The sequence below is a fragment of the Geotrypetes seraphini genome, chromosome 1 (assembly GCF_902459505.1).
Source record: "Geotrypetes seraphini chromosome 1, aGeoSer1.1, whole genome shotgun sequence".
NCBI classification, from domain to species: domain Eukaryota; kingdom Metazoa; phylum Chordata; class Amphibia; order Gymnophiona; family Dermophiidae; genus Geotrypetes; species Geotrypetes seraphini.
Genome location: NC_047084.1, coordinates 491,482,779 through 491,508,329, shown reverse-complemented (window position 1 = coordinate 491,508,329; position 25,551 = coordinate 491,482,779). Strand labels below are relative to the sequence as shown.

Sequence of the window (25,551 nt, the reverse complement as noted above, 5' to 3'; positions counted from 1 at the left end):
ACGCTAACCCCTAAGGCCGGCTAAAAAAACTAACGCCTACTCAATGCAGGCGTTAGCAGCTAGCGCAGCAGGCGGTTTAACATGCGGTATTACGTGCGTTAAACGTCTACCGCAGCTTGATAAAAGAACCCCTATGTGTAGTGAAATACCTGTTTTCTTTTTTCTTTATATATATTTATTCAATTTTCCATAAACATCCAAGCATATTAATCTTGTACAGATAGTGTGATTAACCAATTAAAGAAATTAAGGCATGGTTCTTAAACAAAACAGCAAGGATAACATACTAAATTAAAAAATAGTATAGTTACAAATAATTAATCGCATTCAAGTCCACTGTCAGATCCAAGAATTAGAGAGTAACAACATTTCAAGAATAAAAATTATAATAAAACTTAAATGTCTGCTGCTAAGCCAAGAACCCAAAATTTACTCATGAGTGATTGTTGTTATAGTTCCTTCCTTTTCTGCTCGTTTTTGAGAAATAAATGATGTCAAATGGCTCGGATCAAGAAAAACATATTTGAATGAGTTATATCTAACTATGCATTTGCAAGGATAACAGAGGAAAAAAATTCCTCCGATCTGGATCACCCCAGGTTTTAACAAAAGAAACTGATGACAGCTTTTTTGAGTTTCCTTTGAGACATCAGGAAATACTTGAATATTCGATCCCAGGAATTATTTCCTCCTATTCTTGAAGAACATATTCAGCAGCCAATCTCTATCTGGGGATAGTGCCATTGTAATTAACAGAGTAGCAGGAGTAACTAACTCTTGATCAGAAGTTTCCAGCAATGTAGATATATCTATTGAAGCTTGTCTTTGTTCATTTGTTTCTGTCTCTTGATTTTGCTGCAATGTTGGCAGATAATATGCCCGTGTAAGCGGGGGCAGGGATGCCTCAGGGATTTGCAGAATCTCAAGAAAATATCGTTTTATCATTTCTCTAGGAGATATTGAGGAAATCTTAGGAAAGTTTATTAACCGTAGATTATTGATTCTATTATGATTTTCAAGTTTTCTCCTCAATAAAATATTATCTTTGACCACTAAATCTTGATTTTGTTTTAATGTTGTAATCTCTTTTTCTATTTTTTTAATATCAGTTTTTAAGGCATTAATCTCTTCTTTATGAGTATTCATTTCTTTTTCCAAAACTTTTATTTGGGGAGTAAAGGATTTCCCCAAATTCACAACTAAATCCCAAATAGTTTCAAGTGTTATTTCCTGATGTTTAATAGGTTCAAAAGAAGAGCTTAGCATAGTTAGTGGAGGTATAGCCGGTGTTTTTACCTCAGAAATGACTCTCATCGCTCCTACTTGTGATGTTCCAGCCAAAGCTTCATCTCCGGGAGAAAACTCGAACCGGGAGGTCTCCAACGCCATGCTCACCGACAATTCAGCTTCAGGAATCGAGAGCACTTCCTCTCCGGATGTGTTCTCTTCTCACAGTAAGCTGGCTCTCTGTGGTGTGGGTTGCGTGGGAGGCACTTTTGTATCGGGGCTGAGAGTGACATCGAGCCCAGGAATAGACGCTGCCGCGTTACTCTCCGGCAATGTGTTCAGCGAGCAACTTCCCGACGGTGAGGATTCCAGTTGCAATCTTCTGAGAAACTCGTCAATCTTCAAAAGAGGAGCTTCTAAGCATCGGGAGGCTCCACCGGTGCTTTTGCCCCATCTCTTCGGCATCCGCCTAAGTTCCCAAGTCGTTTAAAGAAGAAAAGACTGCGAGGTACTCAGGAGCATTCAATAGCAGTCAGACATCCGCAGCCATCTTGGATCGGTCTCAAAATACCTGTTTTCAATGTGACAGCAGCAGGGAGTTTTTCCAGTCTAGGCCCAACCCAAAGCATTTGAATGGAGAGTGCCCACATCTGAAGTTTAGAAATGCAACAATCTATACCTGAGACTAAGTTGCTGAGGTCAGGGTTGACTTCCAATAGAATAAAAATATCATCTGCGTAAGTGAATATAGTCTCTGCAGATGAGGTCATATAGATGTTAAACAAGATTGGCGACAGAGGGGAACCTTGCGACACCCCACAACTAGGTTTCCATGAGGATGATATCTCGCCCACAAATCCTCATATAGTCGTGAAATTTTAAAGGTGTATAAATTCCTCACATCCCTCTGGTCCTTCTTCAGAGGGATGTTAGAATCTGAGCATGTGGAGTGTGATTTAACTCAGGGCTGTGGAGTTGATACATAAAACCTTTGATTAGCTCTGATTAGAGAATGACACAGGAACAAAGTTTGTCCCTGTCCCAGCCCCGTTCCTAAAAGCTCTGTTTCTGTCCCCGCAGGCTCCATCTCCATCCCCACGAGCTCTGTCCCCATCCCTGCCCCACCCCCATGGACTCTGTCCTCATTTGCATAAGCCTCAAACATATTTAAATATTTTTATTGATGTATAAAAATGAACAATATTTTGTACAACTCTTTATAAATCACAAATAGAACCTTCCATTTCTATCTGATTTTGGAACAGCTTTCCCAAAGATTCAGTTGCTTATGTTTTTACATCATCTGGGAAAGTAATTGGTTTGTCTTTCTGACTGGGTGTAGAAGGAACCTAAACTGTGTAGTGGATGAACAGGAAAATTAGGCCCAGATTCTCAAAACTTAACACCGTCGTTAAACTGTTTACCGACAGTTTAGCCTGTATGCATTTTAGTGGCGGATTATTAAAACGGATTATCTCTGTCAATAGCAAGCCTTCTAGCAGTCTCCGACAATGACATGCAAATGGGCTCTTCAACATTGAAATGAGCCCTCCGGTGGATTTTAAAAAAATGCCGAGCCATTTTCTAAAAACGGTGTTGGCTTTTGGCGACAAAAATAAGCGACTGGTCCAGGGGTGCCGGTCAGTATCAGAGACTGCTAGAAAGCCTGTGTTGTGTTGCAGCGGGAGGGATGCCCATTCTTTCTCCCGCTGCATCACTACACCCCTCCCCTATAATGGCAGCGAACATCACCCCCCCCTCACAATGGGAAAGATGCCAACTCTCCCTGCTGCCAAGAAATGCCTGCTGCCACTGGGCTGTATGCATCCCCCACAGCGGGAAAGATGCCCACTCTTCCCGCTGCCAAGAAATGCCTACCACTGCTCAGCCACGTGCACTTCTCCCCCCCCCCCCCCGCTCCGGGAGAGATGCCACTCTCCCCGCTACCAAGTGCCCCCACCCCGGCCATAGATCACCTCTCCTTGCTTCTGACACCTTGGGAAAGGCCCATTTTCAATGACGCAGGTCAGCTGGGAGGAGGGAATCCATGTCCCTCGGTGCATCTATGTGGAGGTAAGGGGGAGGGAGGCATCAGAGGCAAGGGGAGGTGTTCTATAGCAGGGGGGTCACTTTGACAGAGGGGATAATGGGCAACTCCCCTCTTTTGTGGTTTTCTTTTGGGGGGTGGGGTTTAAACGCATTTTTTCTTCATATGTGCCCATCGCTACCACCAGTGATGGGCACATGCAAATTTAGTGAATCTTCGCTGCTGTCTGCCGACCTCATCTGAGTGCAATCTTTTGAGAATGTCTCTCTTTTTTCAATTCACTGTCAAAATGGCTGCGTTAGCAGACTGTTGCTTTTTAACACATTTTTTTGAGAATCCTGGCCTGTCTATTAAATATTAGAAATGTTCCTTGATGCCAGCAACGATGGATGAATCTGTTGCAGTAACCATAAGACGCTTGAGCATTGGAAGGACATTGCAGATGGCAGACAAGACACAAATTATGTAATTTAACAGTAGTTCACTGAAATCCAAAAGCAGCTTCTGCAGTTTTTTTAATCATTGAATTCAGTTGCCAAATATCTAAGATGTGTTAAGTTTTTATATGTTGAAACTAGACTCAATTTTTTAGAAATGGCACATAGACAAAGTTTGTCCCCATCCCCGCAAACTCTGTCCCCGTCCCTATGGGCTCTGTCCCTATCCCCATCTCCTCTCCATTCCCACGGGCTCTGTCCTTATCCCTGTCCTTTTCCCATGTTTGCAGGCTCTGTTCCCATCCCATGGGTACCCGTCCCCATTTTATTCTCTACCCCAGTGTTGAAACAACTGCACTGGTTACCTTTGCAGCAGAGAGTACAGTTTAAGATTCTCTCAATCATACAGCAAATCTTATATCACGTTTCCCCAAGGGCACTAAAGGAGTTTTTTGAAATCTATCAACACAGAAAATGTTTGAGATCTGAAAATGGTATGAAGTTGAATTTGGAGGGTTAGATGTTAGTCTCTTATGTTAAGATTGAGGCAAAAATGCTGTCTGTAGCAGGTGCCAAGCTTTGGAATGTGCTGCCTAGTATTCTGCGATTCTGTGATGGGAGACTGAACTTTAAGAAAATATTGAAAACACAATTATTTGTTAATGCCTTCATGTGCTAATGCTATTTGCTGTTTAAGCCTTACCGTCCTGTAAATGTTTTTATGGGATTTTGTCTTTCAATCTTGTAGGATGAATTTGAAGAAAGGTTTTAATAATGACACTGTTAATTAATATTTTATTGTGTTTGTTCTGGTGAAACATGTTTTAGTATTTTTAATATGTATGCATGTAATTTTGTAAACTGCATAGTTTTTATGCGGTATATTAATTAATTTAATTTTTTAAATTAATCTTTATTAATTTTTCAAAGCCAACAAAAGTGCAAAACAATATACATACATATAATAATAATCATTATAAGCACTTATAATCACTCAATAATAATACAGAAAAATGAACCTGCATTCCCATCCAACTCTTCCATTAGGGAACAAAAACACACCCTCCCTCCCACCCTCCCCTGAAGGGTATATAAATTTGTAAATAAATAAATAATAACAATAAATACCTCCAACTTCTCTATGTGTAATTAGACTAATTAATAATTTATTAATAGAAAATGGAAATAAGGTGATCCTGTTTATTGGACTAATTTTAATACATTTTTTATTAATTCAGAGACCATAACGCCTTTCCTCAGGTCAGGACAGGGATACTGTAACAGCAGTTTTTAAGTTTTTAACTTCTGAAAGCTAATTGAGAAATGTATTAGTCCAATAAAATGACGGGCACTAAATTTTCTGCCCACTATGTCCCATGCCTCCTACCCAAATGCAAAATGTAAATTGGTGGGCTTCCCAAAGCCCTGCCAGCTGAAGATCTCTTCCTTTAGGAAGGAAGGGGGGATTTGTTCAGAGATGTTTGGAGGTTGCATAGAAGAAAAACTGTACACTGGCACTGGTATGGTAATCTTTGTTGTTTGTTTCTGAATTTTAAAATAGAAGAAATAAAGTGGAAATAAAGAAGTAAATAAGAAAATGGATAAATAAACAGGGGCGGAGCATGGTGGGGAGTGGCAGGGGGCCCAATGGACTTGTGTGCCTAGGGGCCGTTGACGAATTAATCCTGCACTGCCCAGAATACTAAACTCGGGGCCGCATCTGCAGGGCTTCTAGGCATGCACAGACGCAATGAGCTTGCTAACCTTGAAATTACCACACCTGGGGGGGAGGGGGGACAGAGAGGAGGAGAGGCGCTGGCTGACTGCTTACAGGATGTGCCTCTCGCTGCACACAGTTGCAATACACTGGTCTATGCATTGTTTTGTGCTTCCCAATAAATGAGTTAAACTTAAGTAAACCAACCCCTAAATAAAAGTGATATCCTCCCCTCCCCCTTATCTTTTCAGTTTATTTGGATGGAACAACAGCAGAGGAAGATATTTTATCTCAGGTCTATGACGATATAAAAAGGGAACTTGAAAAGTTGAAGGGTAAGTCTCACACTGTTCATATCAGGCTCGATTCCTACATTGTTGCCCAATATTCATCTTCCACATAAGAGGGGATCAAGCACTGGGGTCAAAGCTGCCTGAATTAATATGAGAGGGGAAAATAATGAGATGCTTCAAAAGATGTACAAATTTTGTATATTTAAGCTTTACCTAAAAGAATTGTGTTGTGTTGCCTTATACTGATTGAAAACATAGGAGAAACGTTTTGACAAAGATTACAAAAGCAAGAAATGAAGAATCACAAAGTTTGGTAAACCAAAAGAAAACTATGGGCTCCTTTTACTAAGGTGCGCTAACGTTTTTAACACACGCTAAAGATTAGCACATTAGTAAAAGGAGCCCTATATCTTTGTCAAGGAAAGTGATTTGGGAGCTGCTTTCTATTATCTTTTGCTCCCACCTTTTTAATCCATAAGAAATCGCACCCTTAAGACACAAATTGCATCGATTTGGTTCCCTGAATTTGCTGTCTTCAGCTGCCAACCTTTGTTTGCTTTCCACTTTGTAATCTCTAGTGCAAGCCTCAACCAATACTTGATACTTTGATTCTGCCTGTCAGGTCTGCACTATTCTGATTCTGCGGTGTTGATCTGGCTTGACCTTTTCCGGACTCTTGTTTCTATGCTTCTCTAGCCTCCTATTATCTGGCAATTAACACTAATTTGGAGAGGAACACCATGGGCTTGTGCCTTTAAGACGGTGGTTTCCAAACCTGGTTCTAGAGGCACCCCAGCCATTCAGATTTTTAGGATATCCACAATGAATGTCCATGAGAGAGATTTGCATACACTGCCTCTGTCATATGTAGATCTTTCTCATGAATATTCATAGTAGATAGCCTGAAAACCTGACTGGCTGGAGTTCCTCCAAGACCAAATTTGGGAGCCACTGTCTTAAGACTTAATAATTGCTGAAGAGAAAGGCAACTCTTTTAGGTAAACACATACAACCTCCTAGGTCAAAGGCCAGCTGGTATTCTCCACTGAGTTGTTGTCTGACTGTGACAAGTTTATGTTTAATTGGGTTTTTTTTAACCCTCTAAATTTTTTCTGTATCTTTGTGAAAATGAAACAGAAGTAAAAATGATCAGAAAATACACCAGAAGACGCTGTTTGCATGTACCGCCTTTCTCAAATGTTTTGAAAATCAGACTTCTGAAGCAGGGCAATTCAGTCAGAATTATTCAATCTGAGTGATAGAGGTGTTTTTAATTCTTGGGGTGTGACATCTTTTGAGAAGAGAGAATAAAAATAGTTTCCAGCACCAAGCAAGAAACGCTTAACAGCTTTTGTAAGAGCTTTGAAACTGTACTCTTCATTTATTCCTTGTGTTTTTCAGGATCTGAGATCAGTGCATAATGGTCTGCCTTAATAATAGTAAGAAGGTCTGATTCTTCCTACTGGAATTGAAAGAGTTATCCCATTGAACTTCAGCAAAGCAGTCTAGCTTTATCCACCATAAAACTGAACTTTATTATTATGATTGAAGACCTCCAGTACTTAAACACCATGGTCAGCATGATTTTAAAACTCCAGTTAGATATCGGGAACGGTGATGAATTTTGTCACTGTGTCATTCTCTAGTAGCAATTACATATACTGTACACCATCAAGCATATGGGTATATATTAACCATGACAATGTTTATATTTTGTCATTTAGAAAGTTATTGCACATTTAAAAGAAACTGTATAGCTACTGAAAATTATGATATTACAGCTACATAACTATTTGTAGATCCAGTCACAGGACCTAAATAAAGTCCAATTGAAATAATATTATTCCTGCTCCTTTTAATGACTGTGTCAATTTGTCTACATTTGTTGAAAAATCAAGTATTTATGTTCAGCATATCTGTTGTATGATGCCTTAATTTTGATAACTACTCTTATGTCCCCGAAAATAAAACCTATCCTGAAAATAAGCCCTAGCATGATTTTTAAAGATGCTCCTAATATAAGCCCTACCCCAAATATAAGCTCTAGTTAAGATCGACCCCCCCCCCCCCGGAGCCCCTCCCAAATGTCCCTGACACTCCCCGACTCCATCCCTGACACTAGTGCTGCCCAATTTGCTGACAAAATCAGATTTGTCAGTTCAGCGACCCACCACCCCAGTGAGACCTGACATACCTCCACTCCGAGGCCTCCAAAAACAGTAGCAGCAGTCTTCCCTGCTGGGACCGGGCTTTTCCTCTGCAGCACCTTTCTATCCCTCCCTCCAATTCCCCTATGCAGCAGAACCCCACTGACCCTCCCACTGTGAGACTGACATACCTCTGCTCTGAGGCCTCCAAAAACAGCAGCGGCGGCAGCGCTTTGAATGGGCTGTTTCGTAGCCATCCTCACTGAAGCCTTCCCTCTGCTGTATCACTGAACTTTTATCTATGGGTAAAAAAGGCAGCTGCTAGCTTAGCAGGAGACCCATATGTAAAAGTAACCATGAACATAAGGCTCACTTCATAACAGCATCTTTCTTTCTTCCCTTTTGAAGTTCCTCCAGTTTGGCAGCTTCGTGGGGGGGAGGAGGGGGGGAAGGTACAAAGCCTCAGTCTGTGCTTTTGATGGCTCAGAGTCTGCAAGTTCCACCTCCTCCTGACATAACTTTTGTCCCTGATAGGTAGGATCAGCAGAGCCATCAGTGGCATGGAGTCTGGACTGATGGCAGCTACAAGTCAGGAAGTAAGTTGCACTGCTGGGCTTACAGAGTAGGGGAGGGAGAAAATAAGAGCACTGCTATACTGAGGGAGGCTTAGCCACAAAAATTTGCCCAAGGCTCCGGGTTTCTGGCCCAGAAATATCTAAGAAAAAGGACCGTTTAAATTAAATGATTAATTTATAGAGCATGTATGGTTGGGCAGACTGGATGGACTATTCAGGTCTTTATCTGCTTTCGTTTACTATGTTATGTTACTATGTTTTCACTCTACACAAAAGAATTTGTTGAATGATACTATCATGGTTTTTTACCTGGTAGCTGAAACTAGCTGGAGGGGGAGGGTTTCTTTATGCATAGAAGTTCATGGTGTCTTATATTGCCAATTTTTAAGAGGGTTGCGAGAGGGGTGTGTGATGTGAAGGGCATGATGTCTGGAAATGTCACTTTGGCTTGCCTTCCTCTATACCTAGCTTATCTCCTGTTGCCACTCCGAATATTTCTTCTAGAGATGCCACTGCTCATAAATAATTAGCCCAGCCAATGCCCAGGGTAAGAGAAATATGGAAATTGTAACAGCATCCATTCAGCTGCTAAACTGATTCCTGGTGAAAACTACATGGGGACCAGACCACTGCCAGTACCATCACAGGAGAAGAAAAGCAGTAATCATTAGAATAACCTTACTAGGTCAGACTAGGGTTACTAGATAACCAGATTTCCCCAGACATGTCCTCCTTTGTCCAGGTTTTGAAAAGCTTTCCTCCACATTGCGTCGGGCAGGAGGGCATCCACACATGCATGGATGCTATGTGATGACATCACACGCATGTATCCGCAGATGTCTTGCCCAATAAGAGCAGGCAGCTGGGGGCGGGCCTAGAACTGGGGCATGATGGAGTGAGGATGGGTGGAACTGGGCAGGCCTGGGGATGGGTCTAGGGGTCCGGATTTTCCAAATGATCAGACCAATACCCAGTAGGTCCATCTAGCCCAGTAGCCCGTCCTCACGATGGCTAATCCAAGTCACCAGTACCTGGCAAACTCCAAAAAGTAGCAACATTCTTTGCTACCGATGTAGGGCAAGTAGTGGCTTCCCCCATGTCTAAATGCTCTGATACTGCTCTGGTGCTCATAGGGACCTGGGCAGGGGTAGAAACTTCTACCATGGCTTAGTAAAAGAGGGTTTAAATTTGCTGATGACACGAAGTTGTTAAATCGCAAAAGGATTGTGAAAAATTGCAAGAGAACCTTGTGAGACTGGGCATCAAAATGGCAGATGACATTTAGGACTCCTTTTACAAAGGTGCGCTAAGCATTTTAGCGCACACTAAAGGCTAATGCATGCAAGTTGGTCTATGGACACATTAGCGGTTAGCATGCGTGTATATTTAGCGCACCTTAGTAAAATGGGATTAATGTGAGCAAGTGCAAAGTGATACATGTGGGAAAGAGGAACCCGAACTGTAGCTATGTGATGCAGGGTTCCATGTTAGGAAAAGGATCTAGGTGTCATCATTGAGGATACATTGGAACCCCCGGCTCAATGTGCAGCAGCAGCTAAGGAAACAAGTAGAATGTTAGGAATTATCAGGAAAGGGATGAAAATATTAGAATGCCCATGTATCGCTTTATGGTATGGCTGCACCTCAAATACTGTGTGTAATTCTTGTCGCTATATCTAAAAAAAAAAATATAGAGAATTAGAAAAGGTACAGAGAAGGGTAATGAAAATGTTAAAAGGCTAAAGTGGCTAGGGCTCTTCCGCTTGGAGAAGAGACAGCTCAGGGGTAATATGATAGAGGTCTCTAAAATACTGAGTGTAGTGTAGTATTATTCCCCTTATTTTGTAATTTTATTATTATGTACATCGCTTAGAATTTAGATTAAGCGATTAATCAAATTATTATTAAACTTGAAAGAGTTGATGTGAATCACTTGTTTACTCTTTCTAAATGTACTAGGACTAGGGAGCATGTGATGAAGCTACTAAGTAGTAGATTTAAAACAAACTGGAGAAAATATTTCTTCACACAACATGGAATTCATTGCTGGAGAATGTGGTGAAATTAGCTTTGCACGGTTTAAAAAAAGGTTTGACTACTTTCCTAAAAGAGAAGTGCATAGGCCATTATTGCAATGACTTGGGGAAAACCACTGCATATTCCTAGGATAAGCAGCATAAAATCTTTTTACTACATGGGATCTAGCTAGGTAGTTGGGACCTGGGTTGGCCACTGTTGGATACAGGATACTGGGCTTAATGGACCTTTGGTCTATCCTAGTATGGCAATTCTTATGTTCTTATATGGCAAGACAGAGCGGAACGGGATGGCGTTAGCTTTGACGTCAAGTCCAGCACTAGAGCAATATGTCTGATGTCAGCTGGACTTCTATGGTCTGTGTCCTGCATATGGTAAAACAGATCAGGAGTAAGTATGTGTATTTTATACCACATTCACATCATCCAAATACAGGTTTTGCCTTTTGTTTATGAGTGTGAGGTATCTTATAGAGGAACCTAGTAAGTAAAATGAATAATTACTAGATTGTTGGTTCAATATTGCCTTGATTATGGTTGTGACCGTTGGACAGAATAGATGGACCATGCAGATCTTTATCTGCTGTCATTAATTATCCCCCTTTTACAAAACCATAATGCAGTTTTTAGCGCCGGCTGCAGCGGTAACAGCTCTGACGTTCCTAGAATTCCTAGGAGCGACAGAGCTGTTATCGCTACAGCTGGCACTAAAAATCGTTCTACGGTTTTGTAAAAGAGAGTATGTTACTATGAGATTCTAGATCAAGGGGAGGGAGAAGAGGAAGGGACAGTGAGATGCTCCAGGAGAAAGGGAAGGGATTGGCAGATGTCGGGTGTGGGGGGTAGAGGAAGGAATTCTGGGATACAAGTGAGGACTGAGGGAGATGGTTCAATGGAGATGCTAGGAATGGTGGAACCATGTCGGAGAAACATAAGAACATAAGAAGTCGCCCATGGGGAGTTGTCAAGTAGAGAATGACACGGGGAGCGATCCCCGCAGCGAACCGCTGCATGGCTGCGGTTTGGCTGCGGGTTATGGTGACCTCATTAGCAAATCGCCACAGACGCGGGGACAAATCCTTTCACCGACCGCAAAAACGGTGAATAGATTTGTCCCCGCAGGCCAATGTCCCCCCTTCTAGGAACCGCTATTTACCTGTGTTTTCACCGCCCCCCCCCCCCGACGATCGCCCTCACTGGTAGGAGGGTGCCCAACCCCTCCTGCCGGCACCCCCAACGGCCCCCTATATCGCCAATAGGAGGATGCCCAACCCCTCCTGCCGGTCCCTCCCCCAACAAACCCCGCCATCCCGAAACACCACCCTTAGTCTTACTTTCCAAGTTGGACCGGACAGCTCCTCGCTCGTCTGGCCAGCAGGCCTGCCTCCGTCCAAATGAGGCGGGCCCGCCCCTCCCCTCCCCTGCCTAACCCACAGGATCCTAGGGCCTGATTGGCCCAAGCACCTAAGGCCCCTCCTATAGCGGGAGTGGCTTTAGGTGCCTAGACCAATCAGGCCCTAGGATCCTGTGGGTTGGGCAGGGTAGGGGCGGACCCGCCTCATTTGGACGGAGGCAAGCCTGCTGGCCATACGTGTGAGGAGCCGTCCGGTCCAACTTGGAAAGTAAGACTAAGGGGGTTCCGGGGTGGGAGGGTTCGTTGGGGGGGGGGTCCAGCAGGAGGGGTTGGGTACCCTCCTGCCGGCGATCTTAGGGGAGGCCATTGGGAGGACCGGCAGGAGGGGTTGGGTACCCTTCTGCTGCGATTGTCGGGAGGGCCGTTGGGGGGGTCTACAGGAGGGGTTGGGTGCCCTCCTGCCGTGATCGCTGGGGGGAGGGGAGACTTGCAGCCGTAGCCGCGGTCACTATGCTAATCACGGCAGGGAGATCTTTGCCGCGATTAGGTACAGCGGCCGCGTCTACTTACCATATAGGCTAACATTGTAAGCATTTAAAGTACATGTCGTGTTTGTTTTTGCATTGCTAGCCCCAGGGGTGGTGGAAGATTAGTGATTGAAAAACTGTATGAAAAATAACTATTTTAAATTTAGTGATCAAAATGTGTCAGTTTTGAGAATTTATATTAATTAATTTTTTCTCTGCGTGTTTTGTTTTTGTATAGTTATTAACTAATATTTAACTAAGTTTTAAAGTTTTAAAGAATGTTTCCTTTATACGTAAATAAAGAAAAGTGAATGGGATTGCAGTGGCGGTGACGGGGCGGTGAATGGGGTGGCAGTGGCGGTGACGGGGCGGTGAAGAGGATGGTGAGACGGGGACGGGGCGGTGACGGGGATGGTGAGACGGGGACGGGGCGGTGACAGGGATGGTGAGACGGGGACGGGGCGGTGACGGGGACCAATTTTTTCACCGTGTCATTCTCTATTGTCAAGGAGATGAGTGAGAGGGGGAATGAAGAGTGCATGATAGAACTGTGGTAATAAGAAACTGATGACAGAAGGAACAGGAGGCTGAAAACAGAATGAGATAGGAAATGGGAGAGCTATCGACTGAGAGAGAAAAAGGTGAAAAGTAAAAAAATAAATAAATAAATTAATTTAAAAAAAAAGAGATGGAAGACAGGATGTTGAGAAAGTGGGTGAAATCCGAGGGGACAAAGGCAGAAAAGAAAAAGAGGTAAAAGCTAAAAGGGAACGATCAATATGTCATAGATGCAGTGAGAGGAAAAGGGGGAGGATAAATGACTAACGGTCAGCAGCCCATATAAAGAGAACTAGTAGAACAGACAAGGATAAAAGGAAAACTTGGAACATCATTGCAAATAAAATGTCCACACAAGGTTAGAAAAAAAAGTGTTTTAATTTATTTACTAGAATAAGTTGAGAAATATTCACCTTGGATGTTTTTATATTATACTCAGTACAAGAGAAAAAAATATATATATATTTTTTAATTTCTCCTCCTCTGATGCCAATGTGTTTGTGTTAATGCCTGCAACAATATTATTTAAGTAAGAGGTTCTGGGTTTCTGCGTACGCTGTCTCTTCAAACAAGTTCAGAGCGTGCGTCTGCGTGGGCTCCTCCTCCGTCGCCTGGCGATGACCTCACATCTACGCGCCGGTAGTAGCGGTCAGAAGGCCGGCGAAAGAATTGGTGAAAGAGTGTCGGGAGGCTTTTATTGTATTTGTTAAAGGCAGGGGTGGGGGGAGGCCTCTTTGGCGGTTGGTGACGTACTCTGTCCGGGGTTCCAGACATGGCCGCCGCGTGCGCTTTGTCCCGGAAGACGGCGGCAGCGCCGCAAATGGAGGCTGGGCTGGGGAGGAGGCGGAAAAGTAGCGACGGCGGGAGCCCCCCCAGCCCCGGCTGCAGCTCCAATGGCCAGTGCTGGGAGCACGAGGAGGTGGAACGCCCCCTCTATAGGCAGCGACTGAGCCCGCGGGAGGAGGAGCGGCTGGAGAACGAGCATTTCTGGAAGATCATCAATGCCTTTAACTACTACGGGTAACGTGGCTTGTCTTTGAATTTATCTTTTATCGGGATGTTTAATCTTGCTGCTTTGGCCTGGATCAGGATTTTTTATTTTTTGACGTGACATCCCTCAAATCGTCTAGATTCTCTATGGTAGTCAACATGCCATATGGACATAAAAGGGTAACAAAAACAGTAGTAGCAGCAGCAGCAGCAACCAGAAAACCTTATAGGTAACATCTTTCATTTGGATTAAGTTCATACTTTTCGATTAAATTTATATGACGCTTAGCTCTGGAAAGCTCATGTGATATGGGCAAAAGATTTTTCCATAAAAAATGCATAAAGAGTAAATTGTATCTGAGTTTCATCTTAAAACTGTAAAGCCTATGCTTTTACTTTAAAAGACATGCGGGTTTTTTTTTTGTTTTTTTAAATAAACATTGCACTTTATATATAAACATTGCATCAAGTGTAGTTCTCAAAAGCCAGGCACAAGTGTATTAGCTTAGTTTGACAAAAATATTTAACAAGGTACTTGATTTTCTAGATTTCTAAACAAACTAACAAGCTCAAAAGATTAAGGCTGTTTCATGTAGCTTATGACTGTAACCTTCATTTGGTTGTCAGAGGTTAAGAAGTGTGAAAGGCTGGGTAGAGGAGATGCAGTTGCAAAGTGTTTCCCCTGTCACTCTATTGTTTGGAAATGGAAGTATGACTGAGGGCTCCTTTTATGAAGCTGCGTTAGCGGCTTTATCACACGCACCTTTTTAGCGCGGGCTAACCCCCGCGCTAGCCAAAAAACTACCGCCTGCTCAAGAGGAGGCGGTAGCGGTTAGCAAATTAGCGTGTGCTATTACACGCATTAAACCCCTAACGCGGCTTCGTAAAAGGAGCCCTGAATGCCATAAACATATAATTCAGAAACTATATGCTTACAGAATTCCCCACTTCATTCACACACAGGCTCACAACTTATTAGGTGGAAAAGTGGGCAGAACATAGCTCATTGAATTCTTTCCAGCCTCTCTGTGAGTGGATATGCACTTGCACACCTACCTATTAGTGCTGGAATCTGTATTCTGCTGTATGTGTATACTGTGTGTATGCAATGTTTATTGGAATAAAACAGATTCATGAAGAAACGACCCTACATGGACTGTTTTTGGTGTGTTTTCCTGCGTTATGGGTCTACTGTTATTTACAAAAGATTAAAACAAAAGGGACATAAATATAATATAAAGAAATAATATACACACAAAATTATAAACAAAATAACACTGGACTTGAGCAGTGTTACATACCTGAATGTACATGAAATATAAGAAAGCCAATTGCTTAAAAATTTGACATACTTGTGTGAAAATCGATGCATGAGATAATATGAAACATGTAACACAATGGACAATATAAATTCCATATAGTAAATATAATTAAGTGAACATGCTGGTTTAAAAAAAATAAAGGTACTGAAGGTAAATTATTGATGTGCAAACATTCAACATAAGTAAGGCAATAGGGGCCAGATTCTAATAATGATGGTGTAAGTTAGGCAGCATTAGGCATCCTAATGGCGCTGAACTTAAATTTTTTAATTGGCCAATCGGCACAGTTGTAATTGATTGTGCAGATTAAAACCCAATTAAAAAGTCATAAAAAATGGAGGCACCTAAGGGTGTCTTCAAAACCAGCGTCGTTCTGTCTATGGGGCGCCTCCTTAGAAGTGATTCTCTTGAAAGGTAGGCACCGGAAATGTAGACATTTAAAACCCTGGCCTACATTTCCCACACCTAAGTTTATGTAGCTGCAATTCTGCAAATGGTGCCATTGTATGATTGACACATGAATGGCACTGTGCTTGGAGGTGCCACCCGATAACGGTGCCATTTGCAGAATCTGGCCCTAAATGTGCTACAATAATGATTAATCAAGAGGCATTCAAATAAAACAGTGACAAACCAATATAAAAGAGAATAAGATGATGTTAGTTAACATAATTAAAACAATCACGTGTGATGAAAGTGTCTAATAACATGATGATGATGATTATTTTGTAACAAGATAGAATATGATGATGAGTGTGCTGATTCTGAAAACAAATTGTAAAGATGTGAATTACATCTTATTAAAGAGTGAAAGAAAAGAATGTCGTGAACCTATAGCAACATAAATGCACACCTTGAGTCCACCAGATAATAGGGCTTTCTTTTTTTGTCACTCCATTTCTATGGAATACCCTGCCCTTATTTACTATAAAAGAACTCTAATTTTAAAGATTTAAAGCTACGTTGAAATCATGGCTGTTTCAACAAGCCTTTTCACCACCTAGGGTACCTTTTCCTCTGTTTACCCCCCATCCCTACCTCTCCAGTTCTCCCTGTCCTCGAAAACCTCTGTTTCCCTATTTTTTTGTAACTGCTATGTATGTATGATTCTGTATGAATACAATATTGCAAAAGGTGAAGTAGGGAAATATAAATAAAGTAGTATTAAAAAACTCCACTTAAAGGTAGCTGAGAGTCTGCTCAAATGGAAGAAAAAGCCTCAGGTTTTATCGGCAGGGCTCAAGCTCAAACCACCACCTCCACATCATTGGCTAAAAAAACTTCCATAGAGTGACAACTTGCTGTTGAGGTTAAAAATAATTGACCTCTACAGGAGTTGTCACTATATGGAAGTTTTTTATCCAATGATGTGGAGGTGGTGGTTTGCGCTTGAGCTCTGCCGATAAAACCTGAGGCCTTTTCTTCCATTTGAGCAGACTCTCGGCTACCTTTAAGTGGAGTTTCTTTGCACTACTTGATTCTGTATGAACGTCATCTTGTCCTTTTGATAATTTAGTAGTTCCTTTCCTTTCCTTTTTTTTTTGCTGTTTTAATATGGAAACCGCTTTGATGAGTTAGCAAAGGCGGTATAACAAGTCTACATAAACCATAACGATTTTAGTGGCACTGTGAGCCAACTTACTTTGGCAGTTCCCCTTCTGTGGGTCCGGCATTACCTCCTCACCTCTCTCATTCCCCCTCTGGTTCTGTAAGGTTTGTTGCTCACTGGTGGCAGCAACAGCAGTGTGACAGGCTGCCTTTGGCCAGCCTCCGGGTCCTTTTCTCTGCCATGTCCTGCCTCTGATGCAGTTTCCTGGAGGGAAGACCTAGGGGCTGGCTGAAGGCAGCCCGCCATGCTGAGGGAGTAGCAAGGTGAGGGAGTAGTTCCAAACTCACAGGAAAGGAGAAAAGAGAGACAAGACTGAGGGAGGAGGGAGGGAAAAACCTTAACCTGTAGATCAAATAAAATCTGAGGCTGGATATTTTGGCATCTTTATTCGCCAGGGACAGAACCTCACTTGGTCCTGTATTTTTTGTTGGTGTGTATTTTTATTTTATGTGTGATCTGGTATAGGTGTGTTTGTATATGGATTATTCCATGTCAAGTGGTCCAGTATTGAAAATCATCCGCACTTGACCTTCTCCAAATTGAATAAAAGTTTGTGTGGATGTTCCTATAGCCTTAAATGAAACCAGGTAGATATTTTCAGTTGTATATCTATTGGCTGAAACCTAGAGGCTATCAAATGTAGGTCACTCTTGAAGTATTGTGCTCTGTATAACACAAAATGGCAGATTTGTCTATCTTCTACAGCTCAACAAATCCTCCAAAAGAATTGAAATTTTGCAGATTAATACAACCCCTGCACTAACTTCATGTGCAAAGTTTGGAATATAACATTAGTTTACCTCCCCTTTTATGAGCCAGCAAAGTAGGCAAAAAGTTTTATAAAATAAATTTACCCCCTCTTTTTCTAAGGTGTGCTAGCCGATTTAGCGCATGCTAAATATTAGCACGTGCTAAATGCTAACGCATCCATAGAATATAATGGGTGCGTTAGCATTTAGCATGCACTAAATCAGCTAGCGAACCTTCGTAAAAGGATCCTTTAATGCCCACTTTGACTACTCATTGCTCCTGAGCTGTATTTCTATTCAAGTCATAACTGAACTAGCAGTCATGGCGCACGACATGCACATAGGATTTGCATTAAGAGGCTTTGCAGCCAATTGAAAGCAAAGATATAATGAAACAAAGAAATGATATTAGTGCTTTATACAAATTTTGGCTGTTTTTTGGGTGCAAATATCTCAACTGTAATCATCCAATTTTGGTTGTTTTTTTTTATATCACTTGAAAGTGTCTTTTTTTCTAAAAAGCCATTCTGTTTCATATTTAACCTGTCATTGCTTTGGCCAGAAGTTATGTCTCAAATGCATGCTTTATTTACACGCAATACATACAATGCAAATGAACTAGAGGTGTGAAATTGTATGGTGCAGCTAAGCTTGTTGGGCTTCTGACATAGTAGCCATGATCCAAAACCTAACTGACCAACTTGTTAGATGTCAATGTGCTTTAGTTTACAAGTTAATATAGTCAAACTAATATGATTCAAATTTAACATTTCAAGTTCTTATTGCAAATTTTTCCACTCTTGCTCATGATGCAGATTATTGTGTGTATTTTCTTGAAGTTCCAATGACAACCTCAACAGGAAGTCAATATAGCTATTCATGAACTGTGTTGCCCAGTATTGACAACAAATTCAAGGCATTGTACTCAGGCTACCTGCATGATGAGCAGCATTTGAAGTGATTATAAAGCATGATTTGTCTTTGAAATTGTTACTCTTTCCTCACCATACTGTTCTTTGACATCCTAATAAAAATTTACAGTTATTAGAAAGCAACAAATTTCCAATTCAAAGTTTCTCTCATCATTCCAGTGCATGTCTACATTTCCAACATATTTTTACATTAAATGCAGGTTGAAACCTTGGTGTATTTTCAGGCCTATTTTAAGCTATTAGAAATAGCAGGTCAAAAATGTGCTCAGTGAGATTTGTAGCCAAAAAAATTGCTCTTTCAAATGGTGCAAGAAAGAAAGAGATTGGAGGATGTTTGTCATATGACATTAAATATATAGGTAAAATTTGCATAAAATATTATTAATAAAGATTTATCTCATAAAAGAAAAGCACAGTGTATCTAAACATTTATTGGGACAGTAACTGGCTTTAATCTCTTCCAGTTCTGAAAATCTGATCCCTATTGTGCTTTCTATTTAGGAGCTATGTTGTGTCAAATAGTTGCTTATGCATTCCACAGCAAACTTTTTCATCAACTTTTATGGTCTACCAGTGATACACCAAAGCATGCATATATTTGGAGTGGTATATTTGGATTTAGCACAAAAAGTTGTACTAGAAGTATGACTTAACTTGGTTGAGCAAATCCTTTCCACAACCTGACCCAAAAGTTTACATTTTTTCACTATCTTCCAAGGAACGAAAAAAGTAGCCCCAATAACAAGTCCCCTAACTTTGGAAGAAGTTGAGATCCTGCTCTAAGACTGCACATATTCAATGCATGTCCTATTGTACTTCCAATAAATTTTCATCAACTTCTGAGATGGCCAAGTGTGGAGGCGTAGACCAGTTGACATGGGATGGCCCAGTCATGTATTAATTTTATTTATTTATTCATTTTAAAAATATACTTATCAAGCCATATAATAATATCCAAAGCAAAAGAGAAGCATGAAACAAAACTTGTATTCTCATTATTCAAAGATTCCAAAGTTACTTAAGAGAATATAAGACATATGAAATAAAAAATTAAGAAAATAACATAGCTAAATGATAACTGTTAACATCAGCCAAATCCTAAGAGGAGAACAAAAGGTATAGGTCTAACAGGATCGTGAGACCCCACAGGAAATGAAGAGATCCTCTGGATTCACTGGGTGTTTCACTTTATCTTTATATCTGCTGCAGGATACGGAACTACTACATCCATAGAAATGCATAGGACCTTTTTTTTTTGGGGGGGAGGCTAATTTTAGAACTTGATGTATCTTTTCTCTGCTCCTCTATAGGCAGTCAGTAACTCAGCTGGTTTGAGGAGGCTAAGGTGGTGGAGGCTAGGCAAAACAGCAGTCCTTGGCTGATATTAGCAATTGATCTACTGGAAGGTTTTGTGCATATTTTGGATTTATTTTGACTCCAATCCTTCTGTTATCCAAGGACAAGCAGGCAGCATATTCTCACATATGGGTGACATCATCCACAGAGCCCTGATGCAGACAGCTTCACAAGCAATCTTGCTTGAAGAACTTCAGAAAGTTTGCGAGTGCCTTCCTGCCCAACGTAGGGCTTGCGTCTCCTCAGTTCAATCAATTGTGCTTCCAGTGTTTTTTTCCCAAACCTCATTTTCATCATGGAGAATCAGCTCTTCATACTCTGGACTACTAGCGTGCTTTGGCCTTCTATTTGCAAAGGAGTAAGTCACATAGATCTTCTCCTCAACCCTTTGTCTCCTTTGATCCAAACAAGTTGGGGCATCCTGTTTCCAAAAGAACAATCTCCAACTGATTGGCTGCTTGTATCTCATTTTGCTATGCTCAGGCTGGTCTGCACCTATGGGGCTGACTTACAGCCAACAAAATTAGAGCTATGGCAGCTTTAGTAGCATTCCTTAGATCTACACCTATCGAGGAAATCTGCAGTGCTGCCACTTGGTCCTCGGTTTATACCAGGGGTCTCAAAGTCCCTCCTTGAGGTCCGCAATCCAGTCGGGTTTTCAAGATTTCCCCAATGAATATGCATGAGATCTATATGCATGCACTGCTTTCAATGCATATTCATTGGGGAAATCCTGAAAACCCGACTGGATTGCGGCCCTCAAGGAGGTACTTTGAGATCCCTGGTTTATACATTCACTTCACATTACTGTCTGGATTCTTTTTCCAGACGGGATAGCCATTTTGGCCAAACGGTATTACAAAATTTATTCTCCTAAACACCAACACTCCCACCATCCCATTCTGGTTAGTTTGGAGGTCACCCAAATGTGAGAATATGTTGCCTGCTTGTCCTGGGATAAAGCACAGTTACTTACCCTAACAGGTGTTATCCAGGCACAGCAGGGACCCACCTACCTCCCCTTGTTGGCTTCTTAGCTAGTTTTCTGAACTGAGGAGAAGCGCACATTATGTCAGGTGGGAAGGCACTTGCGTATGTGCGGTGCAGCAATAGCAAACTTTCTGAAGTTCTTCAAGGTTGCTTGTGAAGCTGTCCACATCGGGGCTCCGTGGATGATGTCACTCATATGTGAGAATATCTGCCAGTTGTCCCTGGATAACACCTGTTAAAGTAAGTAACTGTGCTTTGTGTATATATTGCTGTGACACAATTGTTTTGAAGGATAGCAGCTTATTCCTAGCAATCAGAATTAAGTTTTGCTTTTGAACTGATCTCAGATTTGATTAAATGTACCACACTGGGATAACACCATGGGATGACATCCTCAAATGAACAATGGAAAGAAATTGATTTACATGGGGCAACCCTTAGAGATTATTGCCAACATTAATTTATTCCATGAGGATTATGGGTCAATTTTGAGCCTAAATTGTTCTGAGATTGTAAAGATTTGTTATAGCACATCTTGAACAAATGTTCTTTAGACCATTGTTCTAACAATTCAAAAAATGAATGTGGAAAAAGATAAAATTAAGAAAGACATTGAGAAATTGACTTAGCAAGTTAAGACCACAATTTCAGCTGAGGAATTTTATAATCAAATGGTAGAGATTAAGACGAAGTTCGATCAATTTGAATAAGATTATGCTAATGGTAGAAATTACACGTGGAAGAAGAAATCCAAAATAGATAAAGAGTCTGAAAATTTAGTGAAAAGGGAGGTAGCTTTTAAACCCTCTTTTGGTTCTTCAGAAGGGGAAGGGTCACTAGAAAATAAACCTAGGAAAGTTTTTTTTAGACAGGCTGGAGAAGAGGCTGGAGAAGATCTGTACTCATAGTAACATAGTAGATGACAGCAGATAAAGACCCGAATGGTCCATCCAGTCTGTCCAACCTGATTCAATTTAAATTTTTAATTTTTTTTCTTAGCTATTTCTGGGCAAGAATCTAAAGCTCTACCCGGTAATGTGCTTGGGTTCCAACTGCCGAAATCTCCGTTAAAACCTACTCCAGCCCATCTACACCCTCCAAGCCACTGAAGCCCTCCCCAGCCCATCCCCCCACCAAGTGGCCATACATAGACACAGACCGTGCAAGTCTGCCCAGTACTGCCCTTAGTTCAATATTTAATATTATTTTCTGATTCTAGATCCTCTGTGTTCATCCCACGCTTCTTTAAACTCGGTCACAGTTTTACTCTCCACCACCTCTCTCGGGAGCGCATTCCAGGCATCCACCACCCTCTCCGTAAAGTAGAACATTGCCTTTGAATCTACCACCCCTCAACTTCAAATTATGTCCTCTGGTTTTATCATTTTCCTTTCTCTGGAAAAGATTTTGTTCTACGTTAATACCCTTCAAGTATTTGAATGTCTGAATCATATCTCCCCTGTCCCTCCTTTCCTCTAGGGCAGTGGCGTACCTAGGGGGGTGCGGGGGGGGCGGGCCGCCCCGGGTACCAGCCCTGAGGGGGTGTTCCCGGCCTTGCCGCTCAGTCCCCCCCCACGCCCGAAGGACCGCTCGCCCCACTGACCTTCCAGCACACCTATGAAGCAGCCCGCAGCAGGATCGCGACGTCAGCAATCCCTCAGCTGCTTGGGCGCTGCTTCCTGTGCCGCGGTCCCGTCCCTCCTCTGACGTCAGAGGAGGGGGCGGGACCGCGGCGCAGGAAGCAGCTCCTAAGCAGCGCAAAGATAGCTGACGTCGCGATCCTGCTGCGGCTGCTTCATAGGTAGTGCGGGGAGGCCAGGGGGGCGAATGGTCCTTCGGGGTGGGTCGGGGCATCAGGCCTTCAGGGTGGGGCGGGCGGGCGGGCAGGCAGACTTTCAAGGGGGAGGGGGGTGACAGGCAGGCAGGCAGGCCTTCAAGGGGGGGTACAGGTCTTCAAGGGGGTGCAGGCCTTCAAGGGGGGGACAGGCAGGCAGGCCTTCAAGGGGGGGGACAGGCCTACAAGGGGGGGGGACAGGCCTACAAGGGGGTGCAGGCCTACAAGGGGGGGGACAGGCCTTCAAGGGGGGACAGGCCTTCAAGGGGGGTGCATGCCTTCAGGGGGGGGGCCGACCTTCAAGGGGGTGCAGGCCTTCAAGGGGGGGACAGGCAGGCAGGCCTTCAAGTGGGGGGGACAGGCCTTCGGGGGGGGTGCAGGCCTTCGGGGGGGGGTGCAGACCTTCAAGGGGGTGCAGGCCTTCAAGGGAGGGGACAGGCCTTCAAGGGGGGGACAGGCAGGCAGGCCTTCAAGGGGGGGGACAGGCCTACAAGGGGGCGGGGACAGGCCTTCAAGGGGGTGCAGGCCTTTGGGGGGGTGCCAACCTTCAAGGGGGGGTGCAGGCCTTCAAGGGGGGGGACAGGCCTTCAAGGGGGGACAAGCAGGCAGGCCTTCAAGGGGGGGACAGGCCTACAAGGGGGTGGGACAGGCCTTCAAGGGGGTGCAGGCCTTTGGGGAGTGCCAACCTTCAAGGGGGGGGACAGGCCTTCAAGGGGGGACAAGCAGGCAGGCCTTCAAGGGGGGGTCAGGCCTTCAAGGGGGGGACAGGCCTACAAGGGGGTGGGACAGGCAGACCTTTAAGGGGGGACAGGCCTACAAGGGGGTGGGACAGGCAGACCTTTAAGGGGGATAGGCCTTCAAGGGGGGACAAGCAGGCAGGCCTTCAAGGGGGGGACAGGCCTTCGGGGGTGCAGGCCTTCGGGGTGGGTGCAGGCCTTCGGGGTGGGTGCAGGCATTCGGGGTGGGTGCAGGCCTTCGGGATGGGTGCAGGCCTTCAGGGGGGGACAGACCTTCGGGTGGGGGGTACAATCCTTCGGGGAGGGTGCAGGCCTTCAGGGGTGGGGTTTAGGCCTTCAGAGGGGGACAGACCTTCGGGTGGGAGGTAAAGTCCTTCGGGGGGGTGCAGGTCTTCAGGGGTGGGGTGTAGCCCTTCGGAGGGGGGACAGACCTTCGGGGGAGGGGGGTCCTGGTGTAAAAGTACACAGAGGGAGAGAGGGAAGGGGGGGTTCAAAGATACGTGCATATGCCAGACTTTGGGGGTTAGAAATAATGGGTCTAAAAACAGAGGAGTGGGAGAGAGATGGTGCATAATGGGATTTAGGGAGGGAAGGAACAGAAAGGGAGAGAACTTGGAAACAGGGGATGGTGTGGAGGGGGGATAGAGATACTGGATAGGAGGATAGTTGGGAACAGAAAGGGAGAGATGGTGGATCCTGGGGTGGTGGGGAGTTGAGAAAAGGTGAATCTGTGGATGGAGATAAAAAAAAAGGAAAGATGCCAGATCTCCGGGAGAGGGAAGGGAAACGGAAGGGGAGAACAGAGATGGCAGACGGATGGTTAGCACGGAGAAAGGAGACCCTGGCAAGCAAGACAACAAGAGCCTGGGACCAACAAGATTTGAATATTGATCAGAGAACAAAAGGTAGAAAAAATAATTTTATTTTCTGTTTTGTGATTACAATATGTTAGATTTGAAAAGTGTACATGAGACAGCTTGAAATGGGAACTTTTCTATTTTTGTGAATGGCAAGGCTGAGTTCAGTTAAAATATATGCTTTATAAGAAAATATAATAATGTGTTTTATAAAGTTTATAAGCATTGCTGGCATACTCGGTGAGGTGTTCCTAGTGTTGGTGGTGGTGGTAGCATGTCAGTGTGTTGAGAGGAAGAGGTAGTCTGGGAAATTCTGCTGAGCAAACTCTGGGCCCATTTCCACCCCCAGTTAGTCCACTCCACTCAACTGGTTCACACACTGAGTGGGTCTTTGGGTGTTATTTCTGGGTAGTTGTTTTAGAATCTCTTCCAGTGGTTTGTCAGTATCTCCTTCTGGTCCAAGGAAGGAAACTTTGTCAACCTTAGCATTGACCTTCAGAATATGTTTGTAACAGCGCTGCTTGTGTGGCATTAGGCTATGTAGTGATTGAAAGAAAAAAACAGACCTTTGCACATTTTTGCACTATATGGTGGGTGTATGAGGAGATTCATTTCCTGCACAGTTAAGTCCATGTGAAGTTACCTTGTGCTGTATTTGACATCTAGCAAGGTCTCTGTTTGGAAGGAAAGATCTAAGCTTAAAAATGAAGTGGCCAGAAGTTATGTTAAAAGTAGATAGCGTAGCTGGTTTTAAGAAAGGTTTGGACAAATTCCTGGAGGAAAAGTCCATTGTCTGTTATTAAGACATGGGGGAAGCGTCTGCTTGCCCTGGATTGGTGCACTCAGCAGCAACAAATACTAGTTTTGGCTGGCTCTTTCCCCGCATTTCTCCTCTCTTCCTCACGATTTAATATCCAGTTCAGGCAGTAAGTAAATGCATCGGCAGGGGGGGTCTGGTAAGTCTTGGGGGCTGGGGATGGAAGGTGAGAATCAGTTCTGTAGGCTATCAGAAATTTGCTTAATTATCTACTCACACAGAAAAGCAGTAAAGTCAATAGGTTCTCTGAGTGGGAACAACCTGTTTGATCTTGCACTCTTGTGATTGACCAATTGTTTATCACTGTTTAATTTATCACATTGATTAATTTGAGCACACCTGAGGTGTCCTATGATGGTGTGCACTGCAGGCAGAGGAGCCTTATTGTGTAAAGCACTGGAGAATTCTCTCCTCTCGCTTACCTCTCACGCTGAGGACAC

At 43.3% G+C, this 25,551-nt stretch overlaps 2 protein-coding genes across 8 annotated transcripts in view; both read left to right on the top strand.

Moving 5' to 3' along the window:
* Positions 1-7,561, top strand: part of NMRK1 (nicotinamide riboside kinase 1) — a 42,190-nt gene extending 34,629 nt beyond the window's left edge. For 4 of the 5 annotated variants that reach the window (XM_033926827.1, XM_033926833.1, XM_033926809.1 and 1 more), the window contains 2 exons: positions 5,680-5,763; positions 7,123-7,175. In XM_033926827.1, coding sequence (XP_033782718.1) covers positions 5,680-5,763; positions 7,123-7,142 — 104 coding nt within the window. In that variant the 3' untranslated portion in view covers positions 7,143-7,175. Of the gene's footprint in view, positions 1-5,679; positions 5,764-7,122 lie in introns of all 5 variants that reach the window. The other variant, XM_033926803.1, reaches the window with a different exon arrangement.
* A 5,928-nt stretch (positions 7,562-13,489) lies between these two features.
* CARNMT1 (carnosine N-methyltransferase 1) overlaps positions 13,490-25,551 on the top strand; it is a 143,080-nt gene continuing 131,018 nt past the window's right edge. Inside the window, exon 1 of one of the 3 annotated variants that reach the window (XM_033926790.1) lies at positions 13,490-13,938. In XM_033926790.1, the coding sequence (XP_033782681.1) occupies positions 13,691-13,938 (248 nt within the window). In that variant the 5' untranslated portion in view covers positions 13,490-13,690. The other 2 variants (XM_033926781.1, XM_033926799.1) reach the window with 2 other exon arrangements.